A 27613-nucleotide genomic window follows, 5' to 3' on the forward strand; every position below is an offset into this window, starting at 1 on the left:
AAAGTGTTTTTCTGTAATTGTAGTTGCAGCAAGTACATTTGATAACATAGAAGTGACCTATTTTGAGCACAGCTTGGCTAGTTCAGCTGATCCTGCAGTTGCCCATAGAGTTTGCTAGTAATGTACTTAAATTGCTTCTTTGCTTATAGAAGCCCAGTAAGCTGAGCATGGCCAGCACCACCTGCAGGAAGGAGGCAAGGCAGGTTCATGGTGATCGAGGAAGATGGTCCAAACAGGGTGTGAATGGGCTGAATTGAGTGCTGTAAGGCAGCGTATCAATGCAGTAAGGCCTCTGGAACAGATTAGGAAGACCAAAGGAGGCCTCATTAATGACTTCTGAGCAAGGTGGTTGATACCCCCGTGACAGGGGCAGGTATTGTCCGCAGTACAGGCTCAGCAGTGTGTGTGTGATACCACTGGCCTCTGAGGAACATGCTCTAGCATAAAAGGTGATATAGCCTGGGACCTGTTACCATCAGCCCTGCAGGCCTCGTGCTTCTCACTCTTTGTCAGGAGGCACCTGAACACCTATCTTTCATCTGAGCATTGCTCAGAATGTGAGAGTTAGCATTACTGACTTCAATTGAGATGAATCCAGGTATGTCTATCTTAACGCCGATCTTTAAATGTTACTGCTCTTTGAGTGCAGCTCCTGGGAAGATTAACAAGTCAAATTCAGTCAGACAAAACATGCAGAGAAGCGGAGTTCATGCCTCGGTTTAGAGACAGATTATTAAAGATTGCCACTAAAGGCTTCAGAAGATCAGCATATTACACGGTGATACGGCATATCCAGCAATTAGTGCTAATCACAGACTGCTTAAATTTGTGGCGAAGCTGGGCATGTGCAAATGGTTTCCTTCAGATGAAAATTAAAACGTTAAAAATAAGTTAGTATAATCTGTACTCACACATCGCAGTCTGAGTATTACAGGGAGCTAAAAATAACTGAGTTTATAAACTCTGTAGTGAGAAGTTAGCATTTAAAAAAAGAAAGAAAGAATCACAAGGAAGAAAAGACGCAAGAAGCGTAAAGGGCTCCGTTTAGAAAAACATGTAGATGTGTAATTAAGTTCATCTTTCTTCAGAAAAGCAGGCAAGCACCTGCTTAAATCTAAATATGCTTAAGTTGTGTTTACTTCAAGAAATACTTAAGCATGTTTGAAGTTAATCATACCCACAAAAGGTGCTCCTGAATAAAGACTTGCATACAGACAAAAGCAGAAAGGCATTTTAGAACTTAAGTATGATTATAGGTGTAGGTGATGGGCCTGATTTTACAACCTGAAGAAAGTAAGTGCACAAAGCTAATTGAAATTCAGTGGGTCTGGAGCATCTAATTGTCTGAGGTCCCTCTGAAAGCCTCGACCTCTTTTAAATGTTAACACAGGAGCAAGGTGGTGCTGGCTGCTTGTTTCTCCCTAGTGTGAGAACGACTTTTTCTAGTATTGCCCAATGCTGGTGCTGCTTCAGAGATCTTTATGAAGTGGGGGGGAAAAAAAAGACCCACATCAAATCCCAGCATGTTTAAAAACTTTAGTATTTATCATCCATGGAGAACTGAGGGAGTCAAATGGGGGAAAAAATAAATTCAGCTGCCATGCTCATGAAGTTACTTGTGATCTAAAGAGCTCTTTGGAAGCCAGCAGTGTCAGGTTGTTGGTTTTAGTTGATAGATGCCTGACCTGCCCAAGCAGCCTACACAGGAGAGAATTCAGATTTGGATCCAAGTTCTGTATTTTGTTCTCTTGTTTCTTTAGAGAGGTGAACCGAAATGTTAAAAATTCCTGAAATCGGAGGTGCTTGGTTGCATTGATTCCCCATGAAGAGGTTGTACTCACTCCTCAGGGGACACTACCTGCTCTCCCAACCTGCTGGCTGCTCCCACTAAGGAGCCTTGTGTAATGGGGCCTGTAGGATTCCTGAGATGGCTTTTATTTGTGTTACTGAAAATGACTGGCAGCAATATGCCCTTCTAAAGTTTGCATACTTCTCCATTCACTCTTCCACTTGCACGTAGACAAACAGAGCCCGGCTCACGCAGCAGCCTGTCACATGCAATTTGTATTCTTTGTTTGAGAAGCAGCCCATAGACAAAACCCGCTTGCTTCTCCCTTTTGTTGCATTAAGCTATTACCGAGGGGATTTCAGAGGCACAAATGAGCTAGGCACCTGATTTCTGCTGACTTGAGTAGGAATCAAGGCACCTGCCACTGCCTCTGGGGACTGAAAATCTCCCCACGGGTTTTGGCTTGCTGAAAGCTTCTCCTTTTCATTTGGAAAAAAGATGAATAAGCAGCGTGTGCTCTTTGGGGGTGATGGCCTTGTCTTGTCTGAGCTCTTAGCATGCACACTCAATGAAATAAAGCCAGAAGTGCTGAGGGGCTTTGCCAGGGCTGCTCTGCAGTCCTGTGTCTACACTGCAGCAAGACACCATGGCTTTCTGCTGGCTGCCTGGTGCTTCTTCCCTTCAGACATGGGCTGCACACAGGGTTGTACAGGTGGGGATGCTTAGAGCTGGGCTGTCCCTGAGCTCTGCACCTAATGGCTGTTCCTTCTGACCCACTCTCTCTGAGCCTTAGACCTTTTCCAGTTTGTTTCTTAGAGCACTACTGTGTGATTTCACAGTGAAACTGAAAGCATTTCACGTAGTGCTGTCTGCATGTCCCCTCTCAGACCTGTTCTTGTCTTTCCACTAGACAATTCTTATTAGAGTATAAACACCACAAAACCTTAACTTTCCGTAGACGCTGTAATGTTTAAATTGTGGTAAGCTGAAACAATCAATATTTTAGAATTGGTCATGCAGCTAACTGAATTTCTGTTCCACTGTCTGTAGCTGGGTTTCCAGCAGCCCCACTCACACATGGGTCCTGGTCGGAACCCAGGGTCTGTTGTGCTGTCTATTTATTTTTCCATAGCTGTTTGTTTCTCAAGTTGCAGACCCCCCAGAGGTGGATCAGTGAGGCATCGATCAGTGCGGCCTCTCCCTACTTCCCTTCCTTGGGCGCCCTGCTGCCTTGGCATGGCACCCACAGTGCTCAGCTGGCATGTGGCCTGCTCACATGCACTTCTAGAACAATGTGTGCTGTGTGCATTGTTCATTTTTTCAGGGTTTTGCTCAAGCAGAAAGCCAACTTTCTGCGCTTTATGCCAAAAGCGATAGAAGTATTTTCTCCGTCTTTATAACGAGGCTCGGTAATGAGTTTACCCATTTAATACCTCTTGAAAGTAAACTTGGTGGAAAGGGAAGGGTTGAAAAATCATTGTGGCTTAGGCATGTACTGAAATCTGTGTACTTCTGCATTGCCGAGTGGCACACAGAAATCCAGGGGAACTGGCAGCGAAACCTTGTACAGTCATTAGTATCGATGATTTTGGTATGTAGGTTACTGTAGGACAAATAATGCATGTTTTGGTTTTTAAGCCAGAACTGTAACTTGGCTACGAGGCTTGTACAAAGTACAGCTGAAGGGAGGATCAAAATTGGCTTCCTTCTCCTTTATTCCTATGGCTCTGTCTAGCCTTTTCTCTAGCCCATTACTGGGCTCTTTAAGAACACCAGTGGAAGCATATAGAAAGCATAGCCTGTAGTTTCTTATCATTCTGCCTATTTATAGAGGACTTCTTTTCACCGTTTCTGTATGTCTTTAGTGGAAAGCAGCACTCCCAGCTTCTAGTCTGCAGCAGGATCGTGGTCTTCACCAGGACCTTGACTGACAGGTGGTAGGTTGAGGCTCACACTGTGCCCACTGTTTGGGGCTCAGGGAGGCCATGGACCTGCAGCCCTTTTGGGATGGGTTGCTCCATTCTGTGGATAAGGCGGGAGACAAAGCTCAGCCTGGCAATAAGGTGTTGGGTGCCCACGTTGCAGCTTGCCCTTGGCTCTGGCCTCTAATCCTGGTTTGAAATTGTAAATATTGACTGAGTTAATTCTTGACTGCTTAAAACTGCAGAAACCGGACTCAGATAAGGCTGTGTTTAATGAGGATATTGGTGGTAAAGAGCTTTGTTGGCTAGACAGAGCTTTACCTTGCCGAGCCCTTCTGTGGCAGGCGAGGAAGAGGAGCTCCCTTTGCTTGGGCAGCACAGCAGCAGGTAGGGGTGGGGGGGATGAAGTCTCTCTCTTCCCCCCAAGATTTAGCACTCAAGGCCCCTTTGCACAGGAGCTGTAAGCAGTGTGAGGAGCCAGAGTAAATGCACTGTTGCGGGAGCCTTAACTCTTTTACAAATGTCAAAAATAAAAGCAGTCTGCCTTACTTTTTCCACCTTACATAGCAGTTTCCAACCACATCAAGTGAAAAGTCAGGGTGGGTGTATAATGTTTATCGTCACTGAGTAATACATGTTACATTCGCTGGGATGTTTGTTTTGGTCCTGACTACTGGTTTTAAAATGGTTTTAGTGAGGGCAGGAAAAATGATTTAAGCTCGATTATCACCTCCTAGATAGAAGGTGATCCTGTTCTGGGGAGGAAAGCTGGGAAAGTAAGTAATACACTAATTTATATTTTTAAATCCTTCCACTACCGCTGTAAGTAGACTGAAAAGGAGACACTGGAAGTGCAGAACCCTGCGATGCAGGAGCACCTCTGCTGGGATGACACCAGGACAGACATCAGGTCTCTGAAGACCATCACAGGAGCAGCCAAAATTGAGCTTCTGGCACAGCGGTGCTTTGCAAATGGAGAGTGGGTTTTATCTGCTCCGTATACCCATTTTGTATCGGTTCTGAAAGTCGGGAGCATGGGGGTTGCAGACCCAGAGGGATAGGCAGGAACTAGAGTGAGAGGTGGAGCATCTGGAGATGGCAGACAAAGAAAGCCTTATTACCTCACGGTGCTTTACCCTTTGATGCATTCATTTCAGTCACAAGATGTTCAAGTTTAACCAGGAGCTGGCAGGCAGGCAGACTGTGGGGCACTTCACAGGGTGAGTCAGTTGGCGAGACTGGGGAGTCATCCACATGAAGGTAACCTATTAAAACATTTTCACAGAAAGTTGGTTTTTTATTTTTTTTTTCCCCAAGTTTTCCTTATTTTGTGGTAAAATGTTGGCTTTTTGTTCCCGTTAGTCTTCTACTCGGTACGCTGCTTCCTGCCTGCTTTACCACCTCCTCAGAAGAGAAATGGGGGATTCTGTTTGCTCAATCCATAACCTGGACACCCAACAACCAGAGAGTGTTGCCTTCTGAAGGAGCTGCTGAGCAGCAGGAGCATCTCTGTACTTCTTCACCTCTTCCCTCTTTGCCATAACAGCTGCAGTTGTAGGGAGGGTGGTGGGCTGCCCATGGCTGGCAGACTCCTCAGGAACAACCATTCCACTTGGCCTTTCCTTCTAGAAAGCCGTGGCCTCGAGGCTGCGTCACATGCATGTTTTCTTCCTAAATGAAGAGGGCAGAAAGGTCCATTTATTTCTGCTGGATTTTACTTGGAGCTGAATAGGAAAGTTTCTGCTTTAAACCAGGCTAGAGACGGTTCTTTGTTGAATTGAGGTTTATCAGCTTGTTATCTTGTCATCTGGTGCCTGTTTAATTACTGTAGAAGAACCACAGTGAGGAGCTAGTGATCGTTTTGTTTTTTTTTTCTCCAGAAAAAAGTATTAAAAAAAGAATTTAAGAAGAAGATTAAATTGTTCATTCTCTAAGGCTAAAAATTGTAGCTATTACACTCTGTATCTGTTTTATTGGTGGAGAAACCTTTATTCTTTGAAGCGAGTCCTTTGCTTGAAAAAGGTGAGAAAAAAGTCTGCAGCACTTTTCTGTGGGTTCAGGTGAATTATGCGGTGCCTCTTCCCCTGCCTGCTTTCCCCTCATTTGGGGCAGAAGTGTTGTGCCTCCAGTCACTTTAATAAAAACATCACGGAATTGAGAGAAATCCCCTCCTTTCTCTACACTGTTATTATTTGGTTTATTTCTCTGGGGCTGTACAAAGGTGAGAACAGCTTGCCACAGTGCTTGTGGTCTCAGCTACAAAAAGGGAGAAGCCAAAGGAAAATGAATAGTTGGAAAGGAGAAAATCTTCTCAATCTGACTTCAGATACCTCTGCTGCCAAAGAGCAGCAGGGTAAATTGTACTTGGAGGTGCTCTGGAACAACAAGTCTCACACTTAGGATGACTGGGGAGGGGGGCACGGAGAGCCTTGACTACTAGCTTTGGCATCCAGGGTGCCCAACATTGGGCAGTACAGCTCCTCTTGTTCTCTGCCCTTTTTTAACTCATCCTCTCTTCCAGCATGGTGCCCCTTTCCTATAGGGCATGGGTAGGCATCCACCCCATTTCTGGGCTGTGTGCTGTGCGGCTCTGTGGAGCTGGCCTCATAGCAAAGTCTTTTTGAAAGCAACCAGGCAAGAGGGTGGCTGCTGGTAAAATGACTCTGGGAAGATGCCTCGGGGGGGATTAAGATACAATGCTGAAGCTATTAACTGGGAAGATCCTACCTCCTCAGCTCCAGTTTGTTTTGCTAGTACTGAGAAGGAGTAGATCAAAGGAACTGCAAACAGTTAAAGAAAACCTCTCCAGGCGGAAAGGAGGCAGTTGTTGGGAGCTGCTCACTGGGAGCAGACACCTGCTTGCCAGTCTGCAGGAGTCTCTACTTCCCAACAGCTCCCAAGCCATGTGGTGGTGTGGGATGGGGTGAGTGGAGTCAGCTGAAGATCCGATGTTCTGTGAGGCCAGGGCTGAGCACGCTGCTGTGCAGTCTGTTGTGCATTCCAGGGTTTCAGGAATCTGCATTTCCAGTAAACAAGAGCTCGGTCTTTCCCCTTGTGCTTCCTTGCCTTTCCTGCTCCAGAAAAAGGAGCCACTCAGCCCCACTGGCAGCCAGCCTCCAATAAATCCCCAGATGGTTTGTGATTTATCGCCCGCATATCCCACCATATATTTTCATATACTCATGTTACTTGCTGGCCTGCCTTTTGCCTTCCATTTTCTCCTTCCTTTTGTTTTACCAAAGTATTTATCCCAGGCCTCTGACACATAAGCCCCCTTGGTGCAGATGCATCAAGGAATCCTATCTTCACACTGGGTATGGTTGTTCCCTCATGACTGACTTCTCCGCAGCAGACCAGGGCATGGTGTCATGGGGAACCTGTGGCTGCTGGCTCGCCTCCCAGATCTGCGGTACACGCGGCAGCAGCCTCTGAATTTCAGACGCTTAAGCTATGTCTCTTCCTGGATCTCTCTGGCCACATGTCACTTCTTGTCTGCCAAGCTGTTTTCGTTGGTTGGATGGGGGCTTCCTCTGGCTTTTGCTATCTCTTGTGGACACGTGTGGTCCTACTGATAGCATGTTGCTGTGGGGCTGGGGCAGACAAAACTGGGTGGAGTTGGCCGGGGCTCTACAAAAGCCTACTGGTGGGAGCTGTGGGCCGGCTCATAGCAGTCATGTCATGATGTGGTGAGTTGTGGAAGTCGAATCAGCAGGCAAAGTCATTTGCTGGTGTCAGCATGGAGCTGTACGCTCAGAATGGTGTGTTAATCCCAGGTCTTCATTTCAGTTGTGAGGTTTGCAGTAAAAATGGAAACCGGATGGTTCCGTTCTGTTCCTGTCTTGCTTATTTCCCTCCCTTCTTTCTTGCTCAAAACCTTCCTTCCTTTCTTTCTTTTTTCCTGCCATTTGGGGTGGGCGGAGCAGGGAATCCATCCTTGCTATGGAAGTAGATAAAGCTTTGCCCTGTTATTTTACAAAACGTGTTGTTGTGACATACCATCCAGCTCTTCACATCACTCTGTACTTCATTAGTCTGTCACCGTACAAGCATATTAAATGACAAGCTAAAAAACCACGAGACGGTACAACGGTCCATTAAAATTCATAGGGGATATCAAATATTCAAAGTAAGGGATGTATAAAGCAGCATTTTTTTGTAAATACCAGTACCTGTGGCTGCACAAGCACTGAGGCACTGCTGCATGCTTGGGAGGCTTGGTGGAGGGCTGCCACAAGCATGGGTGCTGTCCTACCCCAGGCCTGCTTTGCAGCCTCCAGCCCAGCCTGTAGCCCTCAGCAAATCCAAGAAAGCACCAGAACGTGGCTGATATCAGGGGCTACAGCAGTTAGCTGAGAGCTCTTGATGACACAGGGCAGCAGCCTCATGTCATCAAGACCTAAGGACTGGACTTCAATCCCAAATTCAGTGTCAGCTGCACCCCACCATTCAGACTAATATCTGGTCTTAATTGTAGAAACTTAAGGCGGTGAGGAATCTGCTGTGCCCTTAAGCATGTTTTTCAGACTGTTGGTTACTCTCCTTGGTAATATATACATGTTACTTCTGCTGGGGTTTCTGCTTCCAAATATTTGGGCCTTGTTAAGCCTCTGTCTGCAAGAAACGCAGACCCTGGCCTCCTCTACCCCAGTCTGTAACATGTACATTTTCAAGGCTTTTGTCTGTAGCAATTCTAAAAATAATTCCTCATTGGAGTTCAATTGAATATGAAGAAAGCGAGGTGATAATCAGATGATGTCATAGTGATGTCTTGCACTGCATCTCGCCGTCTGCCGATGCTAGCAACTGTTGCTATGTACCAAGCGGAAGGCGATACTCCCCGCTGTTCCGGAGGCCGGGAGGCTCTCCTTACCACTGCCTGTCAGGCATCTGATACCTGCTGACACGTGTTCCAGGCCTTTCTTTGCTGCCTTACTTGGTAGGACAGCTGTGAGAGCCAGTGGATTATGTCCCGCAGGGCTCTGAGCTTCTCTGTTCCTGAGGCTATCTCCCAGAACCATTCTGGAGTGTGATTTCGGCCTTACAGCTGTTACTACCCCTGCTCCTGCAGAAAGCTCCACGAGGGCCTTTCCTGCTGACTCTTCTCGGTCTGTCAGCAGACAGCCAACCCCATTTGGAGCTGCCCTGCCCTATGGGGACAGAGCTGCAAGAGCAGGGCTGCTGCTTGCTGTTGGTCCTGAGCTGACCTCCAACCCCACGCCTGGCACTGGAGGCCTAACAGCGGGACAAAGTCGGTGTCCCCAATGTGCCGGGTCATGCCGGAGCACCTTGGCAGCCGTCCCAAGGCTGTGTGCCCGCAGGACGGATTACTCGCAGGTTTTGTCTTTGTTGTGCTCATCAGAACAAGCCAGCTCCAACTTGGTGCGCCGGGGCGTTGGATCGCCGGCAACCTGAGATACGATCCTGTTTCTGTACAATGCTTCCTTTTGTTTTTTAAAGGCGTGTTGGTGGCAAACAGCATTGTATGAGGTTCTGGCCATAATCCTGGAAGGGGAGCGGGAAAGAAGAAGGGCACGACAGAATAAAGCACGCCCTGTTTGCTGCCTGGCGTGCCAAAGCCCTGCTGCAGCCTGTAGCACGGAGGTGCTCTGGGGCACTGGAGCTCCCAGGGGCTTGTGCACTGTGAAATACATAGTGACCACCCAGAGCTAAGTGACATGTAAGTGCTTGTAAATAGTGGAGTAAATAGGTTTTGCTTTTCACTGGGTGTCAAAAGGAGAGAAGGAGAAAAAAAAAAAAGGCAGAACACCAAACTGCAGCTCATTCAAAGCTGCTTGGGAAAGTGTCTTGAGGTAGCCTTTCCTGAGAGCCTTTGAAATTCAAATGACAGACTCCAGCCTCCTGGCACATAGATCGATTCCTGTTCCTGGGGGGCTGTGACAAACAGTTGCCCTTTTTTTCCCTCTTTTCAATCCCCTTGAGTCTCAGAGCTTGCAGTTCTGCTTCCCCCTTGGGGCCTGAAGCCCAAATGATTGTTAGGGTGGCAAAGGGGACAGTGTCTGCTGGGCACAGGGCTGGGCAAAGAGGGTCACCCTATTTTCAGGCTCTCCTCCCACAGACATTTTCCTCTGTGAAGCCCTAAAGAACTCCCTGGTCTTCCAGGAGTTCCCTGCTATCTTTTGGCATGTGCCTGTGTGAAACCACTCCGTTAAAACGCAGCTTGTGAGCAGCAGGCTGCCAAGGGGCTGAAAAGCATTGGGTGCCTTGCACTTCTGCAGCAGTGGAGGGAGTGTGCCCTGTTGCACGCAGCCCAAAGGTTTTGTGGCCTCCTGCCTTAATTGCTTCTGACATTCTTATGTGAGGGTGTTGGGATGTGCGGGGGCTGCTCCTCACTGTTCGTTAAAGAGGAGAAACCCAACTGCTGCGGCCCATGCCGGCAGAGTGCCACGAGGACAGCAGCTGGTGGTGAGGGCAAGCTTCTGCAGGTGCAGGGAAACACAAGTCCCCCATCTGTTCCTCCTGCTTCCTGCCCCTGCTGCTGGCAGCGTGGCTGTTTGTCCTCCTGCAGCTTGCTGTGGCTGTGGCTGAGCGTCCTCAAGCAGGCTGAGAGGCTGGGCTGCCACCCAGTCACCGTGTGTCACAGAAGGGAATAGCCTCGACAGAGACAGGTTGTGCAGGGTTATCCTATTGTACTTGTGATGATGGCAATTCATAGTTGAAGCACCTGATTTGTTAACCTTATAAAAAGGTGCCATTAAATACTGTATTTAGCTCCTCAGGGGAAGCAGCCTAGTTTCTTTCTCATTTTCCTTTTCTCATTCCTGTTTTAACATTAGTGACTCAGCTGTCACTCCACTTCCGAAGGACCACTGGGGTTATAACTGTGGTTGGATGGCACTGAGAACCCATTTCTGCTGAAAATAATTAATGTGGTCTATTTTCAACTCAAATGGAGCCTGATACAAAACTACTGGAAGGTTTTCATTAACTTTTGCAAGCTTTGAAACTTGCCTATTGAAGAGATTGAAAGCCTATGTGTGTCTATCTGTCTGTCTCCTATTGTTTTCCCGTTCCAATAAGGCAAAGTCTAGCAAAGATGTGCATACATCTAACCCTGCATGTTGAGAATGTTCTGGTTCAGGCCAGTAAAGCAACGTAGAGAGTATATGTTTACATACTTGCCAAAGGCTTTGTAGGTGAGAATCTCTTTGCAACAGGGTGCAGGGTTAGATCCTAAAAGCAAAATGAATTTCCACCAGCTCTGATAAAGGTGTAATTCCCTAATGAGTAAACATTGTTAGCCCTAACCAAAATGCAGCCTGGCGCAATTTGTATGTTTCTCGATACTCTGTTTCTACTAAGCTCTAGTCTGTTATGAAAATGGGGAAAAAGGCAGATTTTTTTGTTAGCTTGCTTGTGTTAGCTTTGTATACCAGCTCATACTAGTAAGTAAGTAGTAAGCCCTGGGTGTCCCCCAGGGCTCAGCGCTGGGACCGCTTCTGTTTAACATCTTCATTGATGATCCTGATAAGGAGATTGAGTGCACCCTCAGTAAGATTGCAGATGACACCAAGTTGGGAGGGAGTGCTGATCTGCCAGAGGGAAGAAGGGCACTACAGAGGGACCTGGATAGACTATATTGAGGGGCCAAGGTTAACTGTATGAGTTTCAATAGTGCCAAGTGTCGAGTCCTGCATTTTGGTCACAGCAATCCCAGGCAACCCTACAGACTTGGGGAGGAGTGGCTGGAAAGCTCCCAGACGGAAAGGGACCTTGGTGTGCTGATGGACAGTCGGCTGAATATGAGCCAGGAGTGTGCCCAGGTGGCCAAGAAGGCCAATGGCATCCTGGCTTGTATCAAGAATGGTGTGGTGAGCAGGACTAAGGAAGTCATCCTGCCCCTGTACTCGGCATTGGTGAGGCCTCACCTTGAGTACTGTGTTCAGTTTTGGGCACCTCAGTACAGAAAGGACATGGAGTTACTGGAGCAGGTCCAGAGAAGGGCAAGGAGGCTTGTGAAGGGCTTAGAAAAAAATCAGTCCTATGAGGAGAGGCTGAGGGAGCTGGGGCTGTTTAGTCTGGGGAGAAGGAGGCTGAGGGGGAGACCTTATTGCTCTCTTCCAGTACCTGAAAGGTTCTTACAGTGAGAGCGGGGCAAGTTTATCACTGGTGACAGGTGACAGGATGAGGGGAAATGGCCTCAAGTTGTGCCAAGGTAAGTTTAGGTTGGACGTTAGGAAACACTTCTTTACAGAAAGGGTAGTTAAACACTGGAATAGGCTGGGGACAGGGAAGTGGTTGAGTCAGCATCCTTGGATGTGCTTAAGAGCTGTTTGGATGTGGTGCTCAGAGATATGATTTAGCAGAGGGTTGTTAGACTTAGGGTACTATGGTTAGGCTGCGGTTAGACTTGATGACCTTTGAGGTCTTTTCCAACCTGAGTAAGTCTATGATTCTATGATTCTATTCCTGGAGCTGTTGTCTACACATGCACTTTGTTCAGGTGCCTGGGAGAAGATTATCTCCCTTTCCTGAAAAGAGATTCAGATTGGATATCAGGAAGAGGTTCTTCACCAGAGGGTGGTCAGGCCCTGCACAGGCTGCCCAGGGCAGTGGGCACAGCCCCAAGCTGCCAGAGTCCAAGGAGCATTTGGACAACGATCTCAGACATAGGGTTTGAATTTTGGGCTGTCTGTGTGGAGCCAAGAGTTGGACTCAGTGGTCCTTGTGGGTACCTTCCAACTTGGGTTACTGTGTGATACCAAGTATCCCTCATAAGCATTTGCCAATGCTCCTTTCTGTCTTCATTTGTTCAGTTGGTACTGCTTTCTTAGGTACCTTTATTATGAAAATGATACCTGGCATGCTTTGGAGGCCTGGCATTCTTGAGCTGTGAATAGCGTGAATAATGTCATAGAGCAAACACCAATGAACAACAGCACCATCATTCTTAGCATTGTCTTTTAAAATACACCCATGCCTTGGCCATGTAGATGTTAAAAAAGAACTTATTTTCAAGGAAGGCAGCTCCGCTACCATAACTCACTATTTTCCCTCAAAGGCTGGCTGTGGCACATGTGCCCAACCAAGTCTGGGAACCTCAACTTTGCAAAAGAGGTCTCATAACCCATTGCCCTCATGGCTCCACAGCTGCCTCTGAAGAATGGCCCCATGTGCCTCCTAAATGATACAATGCAGATGATCCAACATAGACTTCAAGAGGCATGACTCATGGGCGCAGGTTCAAACTGGGAACATGAAAGGCTGCACTCACCCTTCTGCTCTTAGGGCTCTGGTGTTGGGTGGGGAGCTCAGAAAGCACGGGGAAGTGCTGGAAAGTGTGGACAGTGCCTATTGTTAGGCTCAATGTTTGGCACTGATGACTGCGGTTGTAGCAATGGCAGCAGTGGAGGTTTCTCAGAATAGGTAAATGTACTTAAAAAAGAAAGAAAGAAAAAAGAAAGAAAGAAGAAGCTATCATGCCTTTGCATTTACCTTGATTTTGAGGTTGATGGGATGGTGCTGTTGCCAATTACACGTGAAACAGGAATGTCCGGCTCGCTGTAGCAAAGGGCTGATTCATCGGCAGCATAATAGGTGTCATCTTCCCTTTTGTCAGCTCCTGAGGTGTATTTTGCCCCTGAAGTGAACAGAAAATAAATTAAAGAAATCCAGTAAAACCAGTAACGTGCAGGTCATCCAAGCAAGCTGTGGTTTGATTCAAGCTGTTCATAAATAGAGTGAGGTGAGGCTGAGATGTGTGTGAGGAGTGGAAGGAGAGCTCAGAGTTAGCAGGGGCAGGCTCTGAACAGCTCCCAAGATGCTGCCATGCCCAAAGCAGGCACAAAGTCATGTCCAAGGTGGGTGAGGTGAATTAAATTTTAAGGTTCTCAAAAGACTTTTTCCATAGGGAAAAAAATAGAAATGCTATCATCTGGAAGAATGCAAGCAGGGCACTGCGTTGTGGAAGCTGGAACCCTGTCCTGCTGCTCAAGGTTTTGGGTAGGGCTGTTTTGAGGCTGGGTATCCCTGTCCCAATGCCATGCCTTCCTGATGGAAGTGAGATGATAGAACAGGCTAAAGAGGAAGTGCTGAAATGAACCCCTGTTGCTTTGTAGATCTAAAACTAGTGAGAAGATGGATGTTTTTGTCCAATCAGTTAATCTTAGGCATGAGCTTAGAGTCTGTGGGATTTTTCAAGTACAGAATCATAGAATTTTACAATGGTTTGGGTTGGAAGGGGCCTAAGAGCCCACCCAACACCCTGCCACGGGCAGGGCTGTCACCCACCTGCTCAGGAAATGAAAAGGTAGGGGAGGACCATGTATTCTGCAGCTTATAGTTGAGATGAAATGAGAACCCGTGTCAGAATATCTCGAAAGGAAGACTGATTACTTGCTACTTTTGAAAGATATTAGTGTTTGATAGCTTCTGTTATGCTCTGAGGATTACTTGGGTCGTATGTTTACTTGTAGCACCAAAGCTGCCCAGTGCTGTGTTTGGGAAGAGCAGACATCTTTTTTTCCACCCGCTCTGTTCCCATGTCTTAATTTGCACCCAGCCCCACGTTGTGCCAGGGAACTGCCCCCAGATCTGGGGACTGCAGCTCTGTGAGCCTGGCATCCCCATGGCTCCCAAGGGATTTTGTCCACAGGGCAGGGTCAAACCTCAGGCGATCACCCACAGGAGTATCCCCAACCTACTTGGTGCCTGGGACTGTGGAGTGAGAGCCTTGGTCCCTTGCCATGCCAGCTGGAGTGCATCGTATTTTAAAATGCATTTATTTATTTTTAATCTGATAATATCTTCTGGTTCAATAATAAACGAGTTGCATGCTTAAAATAGCGCAGGACAGGGGGTCCTGTTTCAGATTAGTCACATAACAGAGATGTCCAGGGCTGCTTTGGAGATAGTTTGAAGGCTTGTATTTACGAGAAGGTCCCGTGGGCCTGTGCCAGCTTTGGAAGGGCTTACTCAGGCCTGATCAAACTCGGTCAGTCGGTGTATCAGATCCGTTCCTCTTTCAGTCACATGTTAGCCATAACTGTCACCAGATTTGCAGTAAAATAGCTGCAGCTCAGCACTTACAGTTAACACAGCCCATGCACATAGCGATCCATCATTTCAGAGTCAGGCCACCTCAGAGCTGGCACTTTGTGGAGCTGCGTGCAAGGTGGTGATGCGCTCGAGTAAGGCAGGAGCCCTCAGAGGCTTTGCAACACAAACCTTGACCTTGCTTCTATGCCTCAGTGCAGTGAGATTTATTGAGAGTCCAGTTATATTTCCCAGGCCTAGCAATTGTTAAAAAAGTCAGCACATAACCACAAAGAACTTCTCAAAACTTCACAGAAGGGTTGAAGTTGGCAAGGACCTCTGGGTCCATCTGGTCCAACCCCTGCCCAAGCAGGGACAGCCACAGCAGGATGTCCAGGCCTGTGGCCAGGTGGCTTTTGGCACAGCTACATTTGTATAAATACAGACTTAGAATAGGTGAATCAGCATTGACAAGCTTTTGTCATCGTTCATGGGAAGCTACTATTTTTAGTGTATTATTATAAGCAGTAGCATCACTCACGTGTATTTATAAAGACATGAAAAAACGCCTGTACGTGTTTCTAAATAGTCAATGTATAGTAACGGCCATATGCTGTGAGTGAGCAAAAATAAAGCTTCAACGCTCTGGCTTCCAAAACACTATGTGAAGCTTTTGGTGGGATCTGTGCATCTAAGAAATGCAAAGCGGAAAGAAAATTTCTTCTTCTAGTCAAGAAAAACAAACCCAAAGACTTCAAGGTGCCAGCAGTGAAATTGAATTGTTTCCATTGAGGTCTAACACAGTGACCAGTCAGGTTTGTGAAAGCTCTGCCAGTAGCATCAGGGCTGCTGGGCTGGGTGTGCAATGGAAGCGGCAGGTATTTTTGTGAGAGCTTCTGTGTGTACTGTTTGGGTTGATGGGGTTTGTGTGCTTGCACATCTCTTTGGGCTCCTATAGGAATGGAGGAGAAACACTGTGATCCCCCATCGGACATACTCTACAAATGCAGAGTGGTGCCCTTTCCAGAGTCACTACAGTGAGAATGTTTGTAATTCTGGGGTTTGCCATTAAAGAAAGAGAGAGAAGAAAGATGTTATTTGCTGGCCACACTGCTCCTGAACAGAGATCGTAACTGTTTTGATCTGGCTCTGCTAAGATCCAGCTGTGTGTGTTTATCCTGGCTATTTTGTACGCATCTCCTTGAGTTTAAAGTCACTTAAAAAACAGTAAGTGGTAATGTTTTTTAGTTTTACTGACTGTATTCGTGTCACAGTCAAGCCTGCACTGATGTGCCTTGGGATTTTCACAAATTCAGCACCTTGCAAGATAATGCCTGAAAGAAAATTCCTGCTCTTAATTAAGTTCAGCCCTTTGATTGAAATTAATTGCGCTCCTGAATTTTGTGCAGACATGGTACAAAGCAGGTGGAAGAGGATGAAAAAGAAGGCTCTTGACAAGGTGCCTTTAGCAACTCCTGATGCTGCTGCGTGATTCTGGGTCCCCAAATCCCATTCTGATGTGGAGAAGCATCCGCTTTGTGTACAGAGACAAATCCTTGTATATCAGCTTTGTATATGGAGTCAAATGCTTATATATCAGCTTACGTGGTTTGGACTGCAGGAAGGGAATGTTCTGCCCAGCACTCCCAGAGCAAAAGCAGCTGTGCAGGAGGTTGCTCAGGCGGCTTCAAATATATAAAAATACATTGAAAAATATACAAATACATGCTGCATGGCCAATGCCGTTGCCCTTTATGAAGTTGGTTACACTTTTCATCCTCAGACCTTGCTCTTTCTTGGCAACTACCAGCATTTTCCTCACTCTCTTGTTTCCCTCATCCCAGTGCCCAGTGGAAAAGAAATAAACTGCAACCAGTGTGCTCAGCTCAAAGCAAAACAAATGTTATTTATTAGAGTCCTCCTGTGGTCTATAGATGTCTGACTATAAAATAACTGGAGATTTTTCTGCTAACTGGAAGTGCGATGCTCTGAGACAATTTCCAGGCAGAAGATATTTTCAGCTGAGCTTTATTTACGTCAGCATAGTGATTTGCAATATTAGTGTTTGCAAAGAGTGAGGCAGCAGTTGTTTTAATTAGACTTTTTTCTTTCTTTCTTTCTTTTTTTTTTTATTCTTTCTTTTCTTGTGCTTTTAGCAAAAGCATTTAATGATGCAGTGACTAAATTCCCTCAGCTCCACGTATTGAGATGCATTTTCTTTTGGAAGGGATGGCTCCCACCACCTTTGGGGGCAAACTGCCTGCCCTTGTACGAGGGCACAGCCCCAGGTATGAGGCATGCATCCTCAGGGTTTGTTTTCCCTCCTCTGGTTGAGTTTTCTTCTGTCAAAATCTAGAACAGTGCAGAGTCCTTAGTTTGGATTAAGGGGGAGATGTATGGCATGCTTGTCTGTCTGAGCATAGCACCTTTCAGAGCGTAACTCTTCATTGGGCTTAGTGCTCTCCCAAGAAGCTCTGACGTCCCTCACTGCTTCCAGCTCTTCTAGGAGGTGGGAGTGGGTACAGAGGACTCGGTACAGCAAGAATCTCTTATAGCAGTTCCCCTGCCATCAAGATCAGAAATAACTCCTTTAAAGAGAGTGAGGAAGGGAATACCACAAAGCCACCCTTCGGATATCAAACTCATTTTATGGGGGGTCCTGAACCTGTGTGTTTGAGGTTTTTCCCCTTCTGCAGTAGGAGGATATGCTTGATGATTCAGCTTCCTAGAAGTGCCCACAGAAGTTGTAGAGATTCCTTCATGAAGATCTTCAGAAGCCACCTGGACATGTGCCTGGGCACCCTGCTGTGGGTGTCCCTGCTGGAGTAGGGGTTGGGCCAGATGGGCACAGAGCTCCCTGCCAACATCTGATGCTGTGCAGTGCTAGGGCTGAGTTGGTGTCATCCCCACTTCCTCTCAGCGCTCTCCATGCAGTGACCTCTGTGAGCCGTACACAGAGGGTGATACCAGATAGCGAGCATTGACAACGTTTGGGTGTCAGAAGGGATGCCATTTTTGGGGTGTAATTTGCTTAATGCTATTTTTCCCTACAACTTTCATAATTTAGGGAAAAATACAACAAGCCAAAATACACACTGGGTAGATACAGTGGACAGACTTTCCTTATGTTTGAATTCTCAATTTTTCTGCATTTACGGAGCACTTTCACTACTTTATTGTGTTACATATATATATATATTTATTCATTCATTTATTTATTTATTTATTTATTTATTTTCTGGTTTGCCAAAACATATGAAAAAGGGAAGAAGTTCAGAGACTGCTTTGGGCTGGGGATGCTAAAGTGCCTTGAGAAGAGTGTGCTGAGCCTTACAGAGCAATGTAGCAAAGGACTATGTAGAACCAATAGACTGGCTGCAAGTCTCCTTGTCCAGACTCACAAATGCCTTTTGTCAAAAATTTCTATACTACATGCACACTACAGTCAGTTTTAACTATTCATCCTTTTCAAGTCACTGTATCTGTTTTCTTCTTTACTTGCAGCTGAGCCTAGTGGAGGATTTTAAAGCAAGCAAAACATAACCATAACATACCATGACAAAATGGTAGCTGAAGCAAATGTTGAGTTACTTCATGGGAAGGCACAAGTGCTGGACTGGATGGGTGGGCAAAATGTATTGATTATTCACAACCTCGTATTTTAGTGACCACTGAATACAAGGAGTGTAATTTGGTTCATTTTGCTTTTTCTTAAAGAAAATAACTGATTTTTGATGTAGGGCCTCTGGGAGAGGGGTAATTCATCCCCAGAACAGATCTGTGCTACAGTTTTGAGGATGGTTCTGAAGGCTGGAAACCAGACTCAAAGGAGCAAGCGGGGCCATTGGAAAGCTTGCAGTAAGCTGGAGGTGTTATTTCCATGGCTTCTCCCCAGTGGCATTAGATTTGAGCCTTGCCCTACTGTGTGGTCACCAGACAACTTCATACGGTGAAGTCAGAGTGTTAAATATGTTTATAAAGTGTAAAATAAAGTATAGTTCTCCCAAGTGAGCATTAGCAGCAGTCGTGGGTCCACAGATCGTGTTTGTTTTTCTCTCATCGTTTCGCAGTATCCCAATTGTTAAAATAAACTGCTGCCCTTGATTTGTAGAAGCGATCTTACAGTTTAGGAGCCTGTATCTGAAATAACAAATTAAGCGCTCACTGCAGAACACCAAAATGAAAACAGCAGTGTGTAACTTGGACCCAGCAGCCACCAGCTGCACCTCATCTTGCTAATCTTCAGCCTTTTTTTTTTCTCCTTCTTAAAGCAGGGGCTTTTAAGAGTTAAGTTACACAACTCTCTTTTTATTTTTAAAGTGAGTGGATTCCTTGTGGCGTTGTTGAGAATGATAAATTGATACCACATGTTGCTCCCAGACAAAAAAGACTCTGTGTTGCAGTGGAAGCACTTGCAGCTGGTGTCTGAGTTAATGGCGGGGCTCCACAAGGTAAACACAGTTTGGAAGAGGCTGAAGCAGACACGGGCAGGAGGAGCGGGGGGGATTTGCTCTGTTTTGAAGGCTTGAGCATTTGCTGTTTTGGCCTGGCCACAGTTGCTTGCTGAAATAACGCACGGCCTAAGCTTTTCCAAGAGACTCATTTATAAGTTTGCACCAAACTGGGTATTTGGCAGCTTGGAAACATTTGAATGTCCTCTCAGGGAGCTTATATGTTCGCACTTGTACCAAAATACCCAAAAAGATGTGTAATTAGGACATGGTAACTGATCTCATTTATTTTCATGAGCAAAAACATTGCTGATACCTTCAGGGAGTATTCACAATACTGAGAGCAGTGGAGCAATGTTGACCTTGGTCAGCACTGATGCCCCACGTGGCACAGGCTTTGGGAGAAGTAGCATCACCCTGCTTGTTGCTGCTCTGGCTCCTCAGCTGTGATGTGTTGCTAGTGAGACCCAGTGTGCTGGCGGGCCACCTCCTGGCCTGCCATTCATTTCACATCAGCACACAGGTTAGTGAACACCACAGGGTGCACAGTGGAGAAAAGTGCTCAGTGAAGGAAGCAATGGAGAGGTGGTGGGCATGCCAGCACCCCTTCTCATAATGCCTTCTGCTCAAGGCTTGGTGGCTTGGTTTCCTCACCACAGAAGCTGTCTGGGGGAAGTCTCACCCCATGATTTCTCAGTGCCCATGGCAGGGAGGCTGAGGAGGTGTTTTGCCCTCTTCCAGGCCTTACTGCCATCCTTCTCTCCACCACCCACCTCAGTGACACCATCACTCAGCTTTGTAATGCCTTCCCCTGACATCTTCCCTTTCTGCTGTGCTTGGATGTGCTCCACTCCACCCCATTGCCATCCCCTTCTCTAAATGTCCTGGTCCTCTCCCTTCTCCTTTCTGCCTGCTTTGCCCCCTCCATGTTCAGCTTCCTTTCTCCCCAGCAGGGACACTCCTGCCTGTCCATCTTCTTCTCAGCCTTGCACACCACCTGACATCTGTTGGTGGCATGTAATACTCTGCACAGATGTATGGTTTTTTTATAAATGAGAATTTGCAGTAACCTCTCAGCAGCTGGCAGCTGAGTATTGCCTTTGTGCAGCATCCTCTGCTCACACCACATCTGCCCCTTCTCATGTATTCCTCTGTTCTGGGTCCTCCTTGTCTTCAGGAGGATAACAATAACTCCTTTCTGCAGGACTCCTTCAAGAGGGGCTGGGACCCAGCTGGGCACCGTATGGTATGCTCTTGATATTATCTGCAAGAGTCGCAGTCTTGGTAGGGCATGCAGCTTACTTCAAGCCGAGTATAAATAGTAACGCTAATAAAGGGAGGAGCTCATCATATTTCTTTTCTGCTCTGCTCTTGTTCTGTCCACGTCTTGGAGCCATCATTGATATCTGAGCTCCTTCCAAGGTGTCTGCAGCCTGGCTAGCATCTGTCCCATGTACATATGGTCTCCAGGAGAGATTCATGGGCATTGCTCTATAGATCTTTTAAAGTTTCTTGTTGTATTTTGGTATGGAAAAAAATGTATTTTGTTTCAGTCATTGTGGCCTAATCTTTTTTCCAAATAAGCTGGAGACAAATCCCCATTAATTTGAGCAGCAGCAGGTCCAAATCACAAACTGTACTTTCTTTGCTTCTCCAGTTCCTCTGTGGTGTGTTGCAAGGTCATGTTCCTAATGCATCTCCCTGTGAGAAAAAGTCCCACAGGATTATCCTGTATTTTAAACAGTCATGAGCATTCTCTGATGGTTCAGAAACAGGTAGAAAGCCCAATTATCTCCTTCTAGATTGCAGCCAGTAGCCCAGCACACCAGCCTTCACTCCTGTGAGTTCTGAGTCTCAGTGATTTCTCTAGCAAAGTTCACATGTGGAAGGATAACAGGATCCAGCCATAATTTGATTTGGCAGGGCACCCAACACATGGAGAAACCAAAAACTGAGATAGTGTTGCTGAAGAGGTCAGCATGGGAGGCTGTACGAAAGAAGTGGGTTTTAAGGCAGTGTTTGAACAGAGGGTGGAGATGAGGTACACAGAAATAAATTGGCCCCTAATTATGCTTAAGAAAACAGTCTTCCTACAGGAGAAAAGTAAAGAAAAACAGAAGCTAGAGCATAAATGGCATATTGCATAATGTAAAGGAAAACAAGCTGCTTGGATTTTTCATAACCACCAATTTTCGGTGCAAAAGTATTATTGCACTCCTCTATTATTTTTGTAATACCAGCAGTGAGTGAAAAGATACTGTAATAAGCAAATTACACACGTGCATACATATGCACGCATAGAAGAGCCCTCATCCTGAAATGCTCTTCAATTACCAACTGACCATTTAGGATTTTGCCTGGTTTTAGACCAGATGTTATAATAATACAGCAGAAATTCTTGAGAAGACCAAAGGTTGCAAACCGTTAGCTGATGGCGCTTGGCTGAGCGTTCTTATGTTTGAAGCTCTGTGGCAGGCTGCATGTCCCACCTCAGGTGTTTCTTTTCTGTTTTCTGAGATATATATATATGTATTTTCATTTGTAGCTATCACTGTGCTGTTTATTCTTATATCCAGCATGTTTAGGTTGTGTGCATTACGGTGTTTGATGTGGCATTGTAGCTCTGGTCGTCATAATCCTGCCACTGGGAGAGATCCCCACATTTTCACATCCAGTTGCCACAATGGACAAACATAAAAGCTGCCTTCACTGAAGCGGTACAAACTGGAATATCGAGGAAGATTTAAAAACAACAAGAGAAAACAAAGTCAGCAGTCTCCAGGCACTCGGGAAGAACCTGAGGAAGTTAGCAGTGGTGCCTGGTTATTTGAAATTAGAAGCAGACTTCTACCAGGCTCAAAATATCGTTTAAAATGTCAGCAGCTAAACAATAAAAGGCCTTTTCTCTCCTTAGACTGAAGAACTATGATGCCACACCTCAATCCAACATATTATAATGGCGTTATAGTCTCTTGGAAGTAGACAAGTTTACAGCTGAAACGCTAACCCAAACTTGTCTCGAGTGTGTCTGCGAAGCGTAGTCTGCCGTTCTGCGCAAACTGTTTAAAACAAAGCAGTTGCTATTTTGAACTGTAGTCAATATGATTCCTCTTTTCATTAAGTGATAATCACAAATGCGTCTGCTGTCTGCGTGTGAGAAGAATTTCAGGCGTGTTTTCCATTTCACAATCTGACAAAAGCCACAACACTTAGCGGGAAAAAGGCATCTTATACCAAGAAGAATTGTTTAAAAAAAGAAAAGCTGGGCTGTTTTTCTTTATACATCCAGTTCACTTATGTCAAACGTGCATTTATCCCAGCGCTGCGAGCAGTGAGATGCTTGCGAATGATTTGTTGATTGACACATTCTTTGTCCATTTAAACCTGGAATTTCTTCAGTGCTTTGTAAATGAAGGATGCTTATGCCAGATGGATTGGCAGTGTTACGGTCCTGTTGACTTTGTGCTTTTAAAGCATGCTGGTAGAACAAACGTCATTTTATCCCCTATAGCTGCTATTTGCCGTAATGAAAAAAAAAAAGAAAAAAAAAAACCAAAAACCAAAACTCGTTCAACTTTTTAAACTTGATCATCTTTAACATGCAGGAATAACGTAACACTTATGTCAAAAGGATATGGCAGCTCCCCAAAAATCTTTGCCTTGCACATGGAAAAAAAAAAGTCCAATCCCCTGGAAGCATTCTCAGTAGCCAGTACTACTTGCGTGTCCCTTTATGAGCTGTATTTTAAGCTCAACAGCAGTACGATAAGCAGAGTGAGATTTTCATTAGGGTTACTGTGGGCAGGTTTTCACTGCTGCTTGTTTTGGGGTGATGATCACTGGTTTGAGCTGGTGTAGCTTTCAGACCAGGGATGTTGCTGACTTGAGCAAGGCTGCGAATGCACCTCCCCATGTGCAGTGTGGGGTCTGCAACTGTGTGCAGCCTCATACAGCAGCTTACAGCGTATTGCTGTGTGCTGTGTCACATCACGTTTTGAAGACTATGAAGATACCATAGTGGGGGGACAGCTGGCTGGCTGCCGTGGTACAGGCGTAATTCTGGTGTGTCTCATTGAGAGAGAAAGCACAGCTTATGCACAGTGTGCCCGTGGGAGAGGAGCAGCGGCGCACACAGTTTGCTCAAGAATTAGAATAAATACACAAACACACATGCCGATGGAGAATTAAAAAGACATTTGCCAGGGCTGCGGTGAGTGTGACTACCGTTCCAGTCAGACTTCAGCAGTGACTTTGCACGTTTTGTTTCACCGAGCTGATGGCAAGATTGCTGTTAATGTAGAGTTTTGTCCTGAGTTGAAAGGGGAGAAGTGCAGCTCCCTTAAGTCAGGTACTGTTGAGTGATTTAAGGGCACAAGCAGTGGCCTCTGGTTTCATGCATATCCCAGGAGAGGGGGGAGACTCTTGGCAAAGAGGAGCTAGACATTCTGTACCCTTGTTCTGATGTTCCCAGCTGTCTCTCCTAGCTCCTTACTAGCTCTGTTCCTTAGAATGCAGCTTCTGGGTCATAAGGGTAGGTAGCAGGAATGCCCAGCTAGTGCAGGCACGGCACTTGCTGAGTAGCAGCATGCTGGCAAGGTGCTCTCACGCTCCAGCCTTCCCATTTTCATCACCCGAGAAACCCCGGTGATGTCCAGGGGGGCTCAGCATTTTGATTCATGTCATTTTCTTGTGATGTTGGTGTTGTGACAATTGAGATTTGGGGTAGCAAAAAGAATGCTGGTCTTGACATGTTGTTTTCTTCCTTTCCCGCAGAATTCAATCCGGCACAACTTGTCGCTCCACAGCCGATTCATCAGGGTGCAGAATGAAGGCACTGGGAAGAGCTCCTGGTGGATGATCAATCCAGATGGTGGAAAAGTTGGCAAGGCGCCCCGGAGACGCGCCGTGTCCATGGACAACAGCAACAAGTACACAAAGAGCAGAGGGCGGGCGGCGAAGAAAAAGGCAGCCCTACAGACTGCCCAGGAGGCAAGTGAGGACAGCCCTTCACAGCTCTCCAAGTGGCCGGGGAGCCCGACTTCCCGCAGCAGTGACGAGCTGGATGCCTGGACAGATTTTCGCTCCCGGACAAATTCAAACGCCAGTACAATAAGTGGCCGCTTGTCCCCGATTTTGGCGAGCACCGAGCTGGATGATGTTCAAGATGATGACGCTCCACTTTCTCCTATGCTGTACAGTAGTCCTTCGAGCTTGTCCCCCTCCGTAAACAAACCGTGCACTGTGGAGTTGCCTAGGTTGACTGATATGGCTGGGACAATGAATTTGAACGACGGACTAACAGATAATCTCATGGATGACCTCTTGGACAATATAACACTCCCTTCTTCCCAGCAGTCGCCCACGGGAGGGATAATGCAGAGAAGCTCCAGTTTTCCATATGGTTCCAAAAGTTCAGGGCTGGGATCCCCCTCGAGTAGTTTCAACAACGCTGTGTTTGGGCCGTCGTCCCTGAATTCCCTCCGCCAGTCGCCCATGCAGACTATTCAGGAGAACAAGCAGGCTACCTTCTCTTCCATTTCTCATTACAACAACCAGACGCTGCAGGATTTGCTCGCCTCAGATGCACTTAGTCACAGCGATGTCATGATGACACAGTCTGACCCGCTCATGTCCCAGGCCAGCACAGCTGTGTCTGCCCAGAACTCCCGCAGGAATATAATGCTCCGCAATGACCCCATGATGTCGTTTGCTGCGCAGTCCAGTCAGGGCAGCCTGGTCAATCAGAGCCTGCCCCATCACCAGCACCAGTCTCACAGCTCTCCTCTTAGCGGCAGCCGTGCCTTGTCCAATTCCATCAGTAACATAGGCTTGAATGACTCCAACAGCTTGGGATCCAAACATCAGCAGTCACCTGTCAATCAGTCTATGCAAACACTTTCTGACCCTCTCTCAGGCTCCTCTTTGTATTCCTCTAGCATGAACCTTCCGGTCATGGGACACGAGAAATTCCCAAGTGACTTAGACCTGGATATTTTCAATGGGAGCTTGGAGTGTGACATGGAGTCCATTATCCGCAGTGAACTCATGGATGCAGATGGGCTGGATTTTAACTTTGATTCCCTCATCTCAGCACAGAACGTTGTCAGTCTGAATGTGGGGAACTTCACTGGTGCTAAACAGGCTTCATCACAGAGTTGGGTACCAGGCTGAAGGATCTTTGAGGACAGGGAAAATGGGCAAACAGGTCAGTGCCCTGTAGATGTGGTAAAATGCTTGGTTTTATTGGAGTTTGCACCAACCACTTAATTGTTAGTGCACACTAATAATACTAATTTGGTTTGCAATGGCTTGCTATGTTTTGGTATGCAACAGGCACAACCGAGAAAAACTGGGAGGTGTGGAGGGAAATGAGGCTAAGCTATAAAAGCTGTTCAGCTGCAGCACGGTCAGCACGCCTCTGATGCTGTGTCCCTCTTAATTTAGACATAAGAAACGTTAATGACAAATCAGGAAAACAAAGGTGGAATATTTGTGGGTTTTAGGAATCAGAGAGCTCCAGTTTGTCTTCTTTGAAGTCGCAACAGACAGATTCCTCTCTGCAGCCAATGCCACACGTAGCCAAGCTGTGTTACATAGGGATGAGGCAGGGGCTTTGTGGTCGGTGGAGAAATACTGCTGTTGGGAAGAAGGAAGAGTTTGCAAGATCAGTGCTTGCACCAAAGATTAAGTGTATGTCACAGAGCTGGGCTGAAATAGTTTGCTGCAGTGGTATAGTAACGTTAGTGCAAGTGCTTGTTTTTATTTTTTTATTTTTTTTAATGAAATTCTTGCGAAAGGAAGGAAGGAAGGAAGGAAGGAAGGAAGGAAGGAAGGAAGGAAGGAAGGAAGGGAGGAAGGGAGGAAGGGAGGAAGGGAGGAAGGGAGGAAGGGAGGAAGGGAGGAAGGGAGGAAGGGAGGAAGGGAGGAAGGGAGGAAGGGAGGAAGGGAGGAAGGGAGGAAGGGAGGAAGGGAGGAAGGGAGGAAGGAAGGAAGGAAGGAAGGAAGGAAGGAAGGAAGGAAGGAAGGAAGGAAGGAAGGAAGGAAGGAAGGAAGGAAGGAAGGAAGGAAGGAAATCAAGAAATCATATTTTGAAACAACAAAAGTAGGATCCTGGTCGCCCGTTTTAAGTGTTAGAACTATGCAAAAATGGTTGCCCCCCCTTCACAGAGAGGATATCTGTAGGCTTGGGTTCTGACATAGGTGCTATTCAAATGTTAGCTTCCTCATATTATTTCTATTCACATTGCTGTGGGTTTTTTTTTTCCAGTATTTATCTGCAAGTGGGGGCATCTGAGCCTGTAAACATTGTTTCTGCCATCCTTTGTGTTTCTGCAGGCTCCCACCCATTCCCATGCCTGCTTAGACATACATTTACTGACTCACAGAATAGGTTCCATGCAAAGTGCCCTTTCTCCTTTGTTTATTTATTAGTATAGGGGTGCAGATTTCAAAATATAGTAGGATAAGAGGTTGGCTATAAATTGTTGAAAGCATTCTGCAAACTTCCGAACAGGGTGCAGAGTATCATTCATTCAGGCATTCATTCATTTTGCAGCTTACTTCCAACTTCCTTATTTTCTGGGGGAGGGATGGAAAGAGGGAATCCTTGTCTTTTGACTTTGTTAGTGGGTGACCCCTTAATCTTCTGTTGGGTTTTCAATCTTTGTTTCACAGTAAATGTGCAGGGGGAAGCTTTGCAGTATGTGAACAGCAGTGGTGAGCCTCCTGAGTATCTCCCTATGTGTCTAGAGTACCCTCAAAATGTGTGCTGATCTGCTGGCTGTAAGGGAGGACAAAACTGCTCAGGACTCCTTGGTGTAGCCAATCTGCAAAGCTTCCTTGCTCCAGTAGAGCCAGTGGTTTGTGCAGTACTTTCTCTTCCAGGCAGATGATTTCCTCTGATTCTTTCACATTGCTCTGGAAGGGAGAGCATTGCAGGGTGAGGGTGGGAGATGGGCTGAAGTGATGGGCTGTAGAGGATGCTGCATTCCACTGACCATGCATCGTGGTGAGGCCAGGGTGCCAGCTGAGTTCTGTTTGTTTTTTTTTTCAGTTCCAGTGCTTGATCATTTAAGAAAGAAAAGGGAATTTAAAAAAAAAGTGATTCATGAACCATGAAGCAGAACCTTGTGTCAGGTCACCTTTGTTGTCTCCTCTTCCAAATGCATGAGCTGTTGGAATTTAGAAACCCATTTTTGTCCAAGGCAAAGCATCCAGCAGTACAATATGCTTAAAAAAAAAGAGATGTTACTGACAGCATTGTATGACACACAATAAGGCAGCCTCCTGTTTCAGTACAGTCATGTGCTGCGTGTAGATAGAAGGTGGTGGGGAGACGCAGAGGCAGCAGGGAGGTGCAGTATCAGCCACCTCCTCACAGCAGCTTCCCACTGCCTCTTGACTCTGTCCTGTGCCATGCCAAGAAGGGAGAGCATGGCCACCCCAGTCCTTCCCAGGGT

At 46.4% G+C, this 27613-nt stretch overlaps 1 protein-coding gene across 1 annotated transcript in view; it reads left to right on the forward strand.

Annotated features, from left to right (window-relative positions):
- FOXO3 (forkhead box O3) overlaps positions 1–27613 on the forward strand; it is an 84840-nt gene that overhangs the window by 43610 nt on the left and 13617 nt on the right. Inside the window, exon 2 of the mRNA XM_072331610.1 lies at positions 23928–25359. Coding sequence (XP_072187711.1) covers positions 23928–25325 — 1398 coding nt within the window. The 3' untranslated portion in view covers positions 25326–25359. The remainder of the gene's footprint in view (positions 1–23927; positions 25360–27613) is intronic.

Source organism: Excalfactoria chinensis, chromosome 3 (genome assembly GCF_039878825.1).
Source record: "Excalfactoria chinensis isolate bCotChi1 chromosome 3, bCotChi1.hap2, whole genome shotgun sequence".
Classification (NCBI taxonomy): domain Eukaryota; kingdom Metazoa; phylum Chordata; class Aves; order Galliformes; family Phasianidae; genus Excalfactoria; species Excalfactoria chinensis.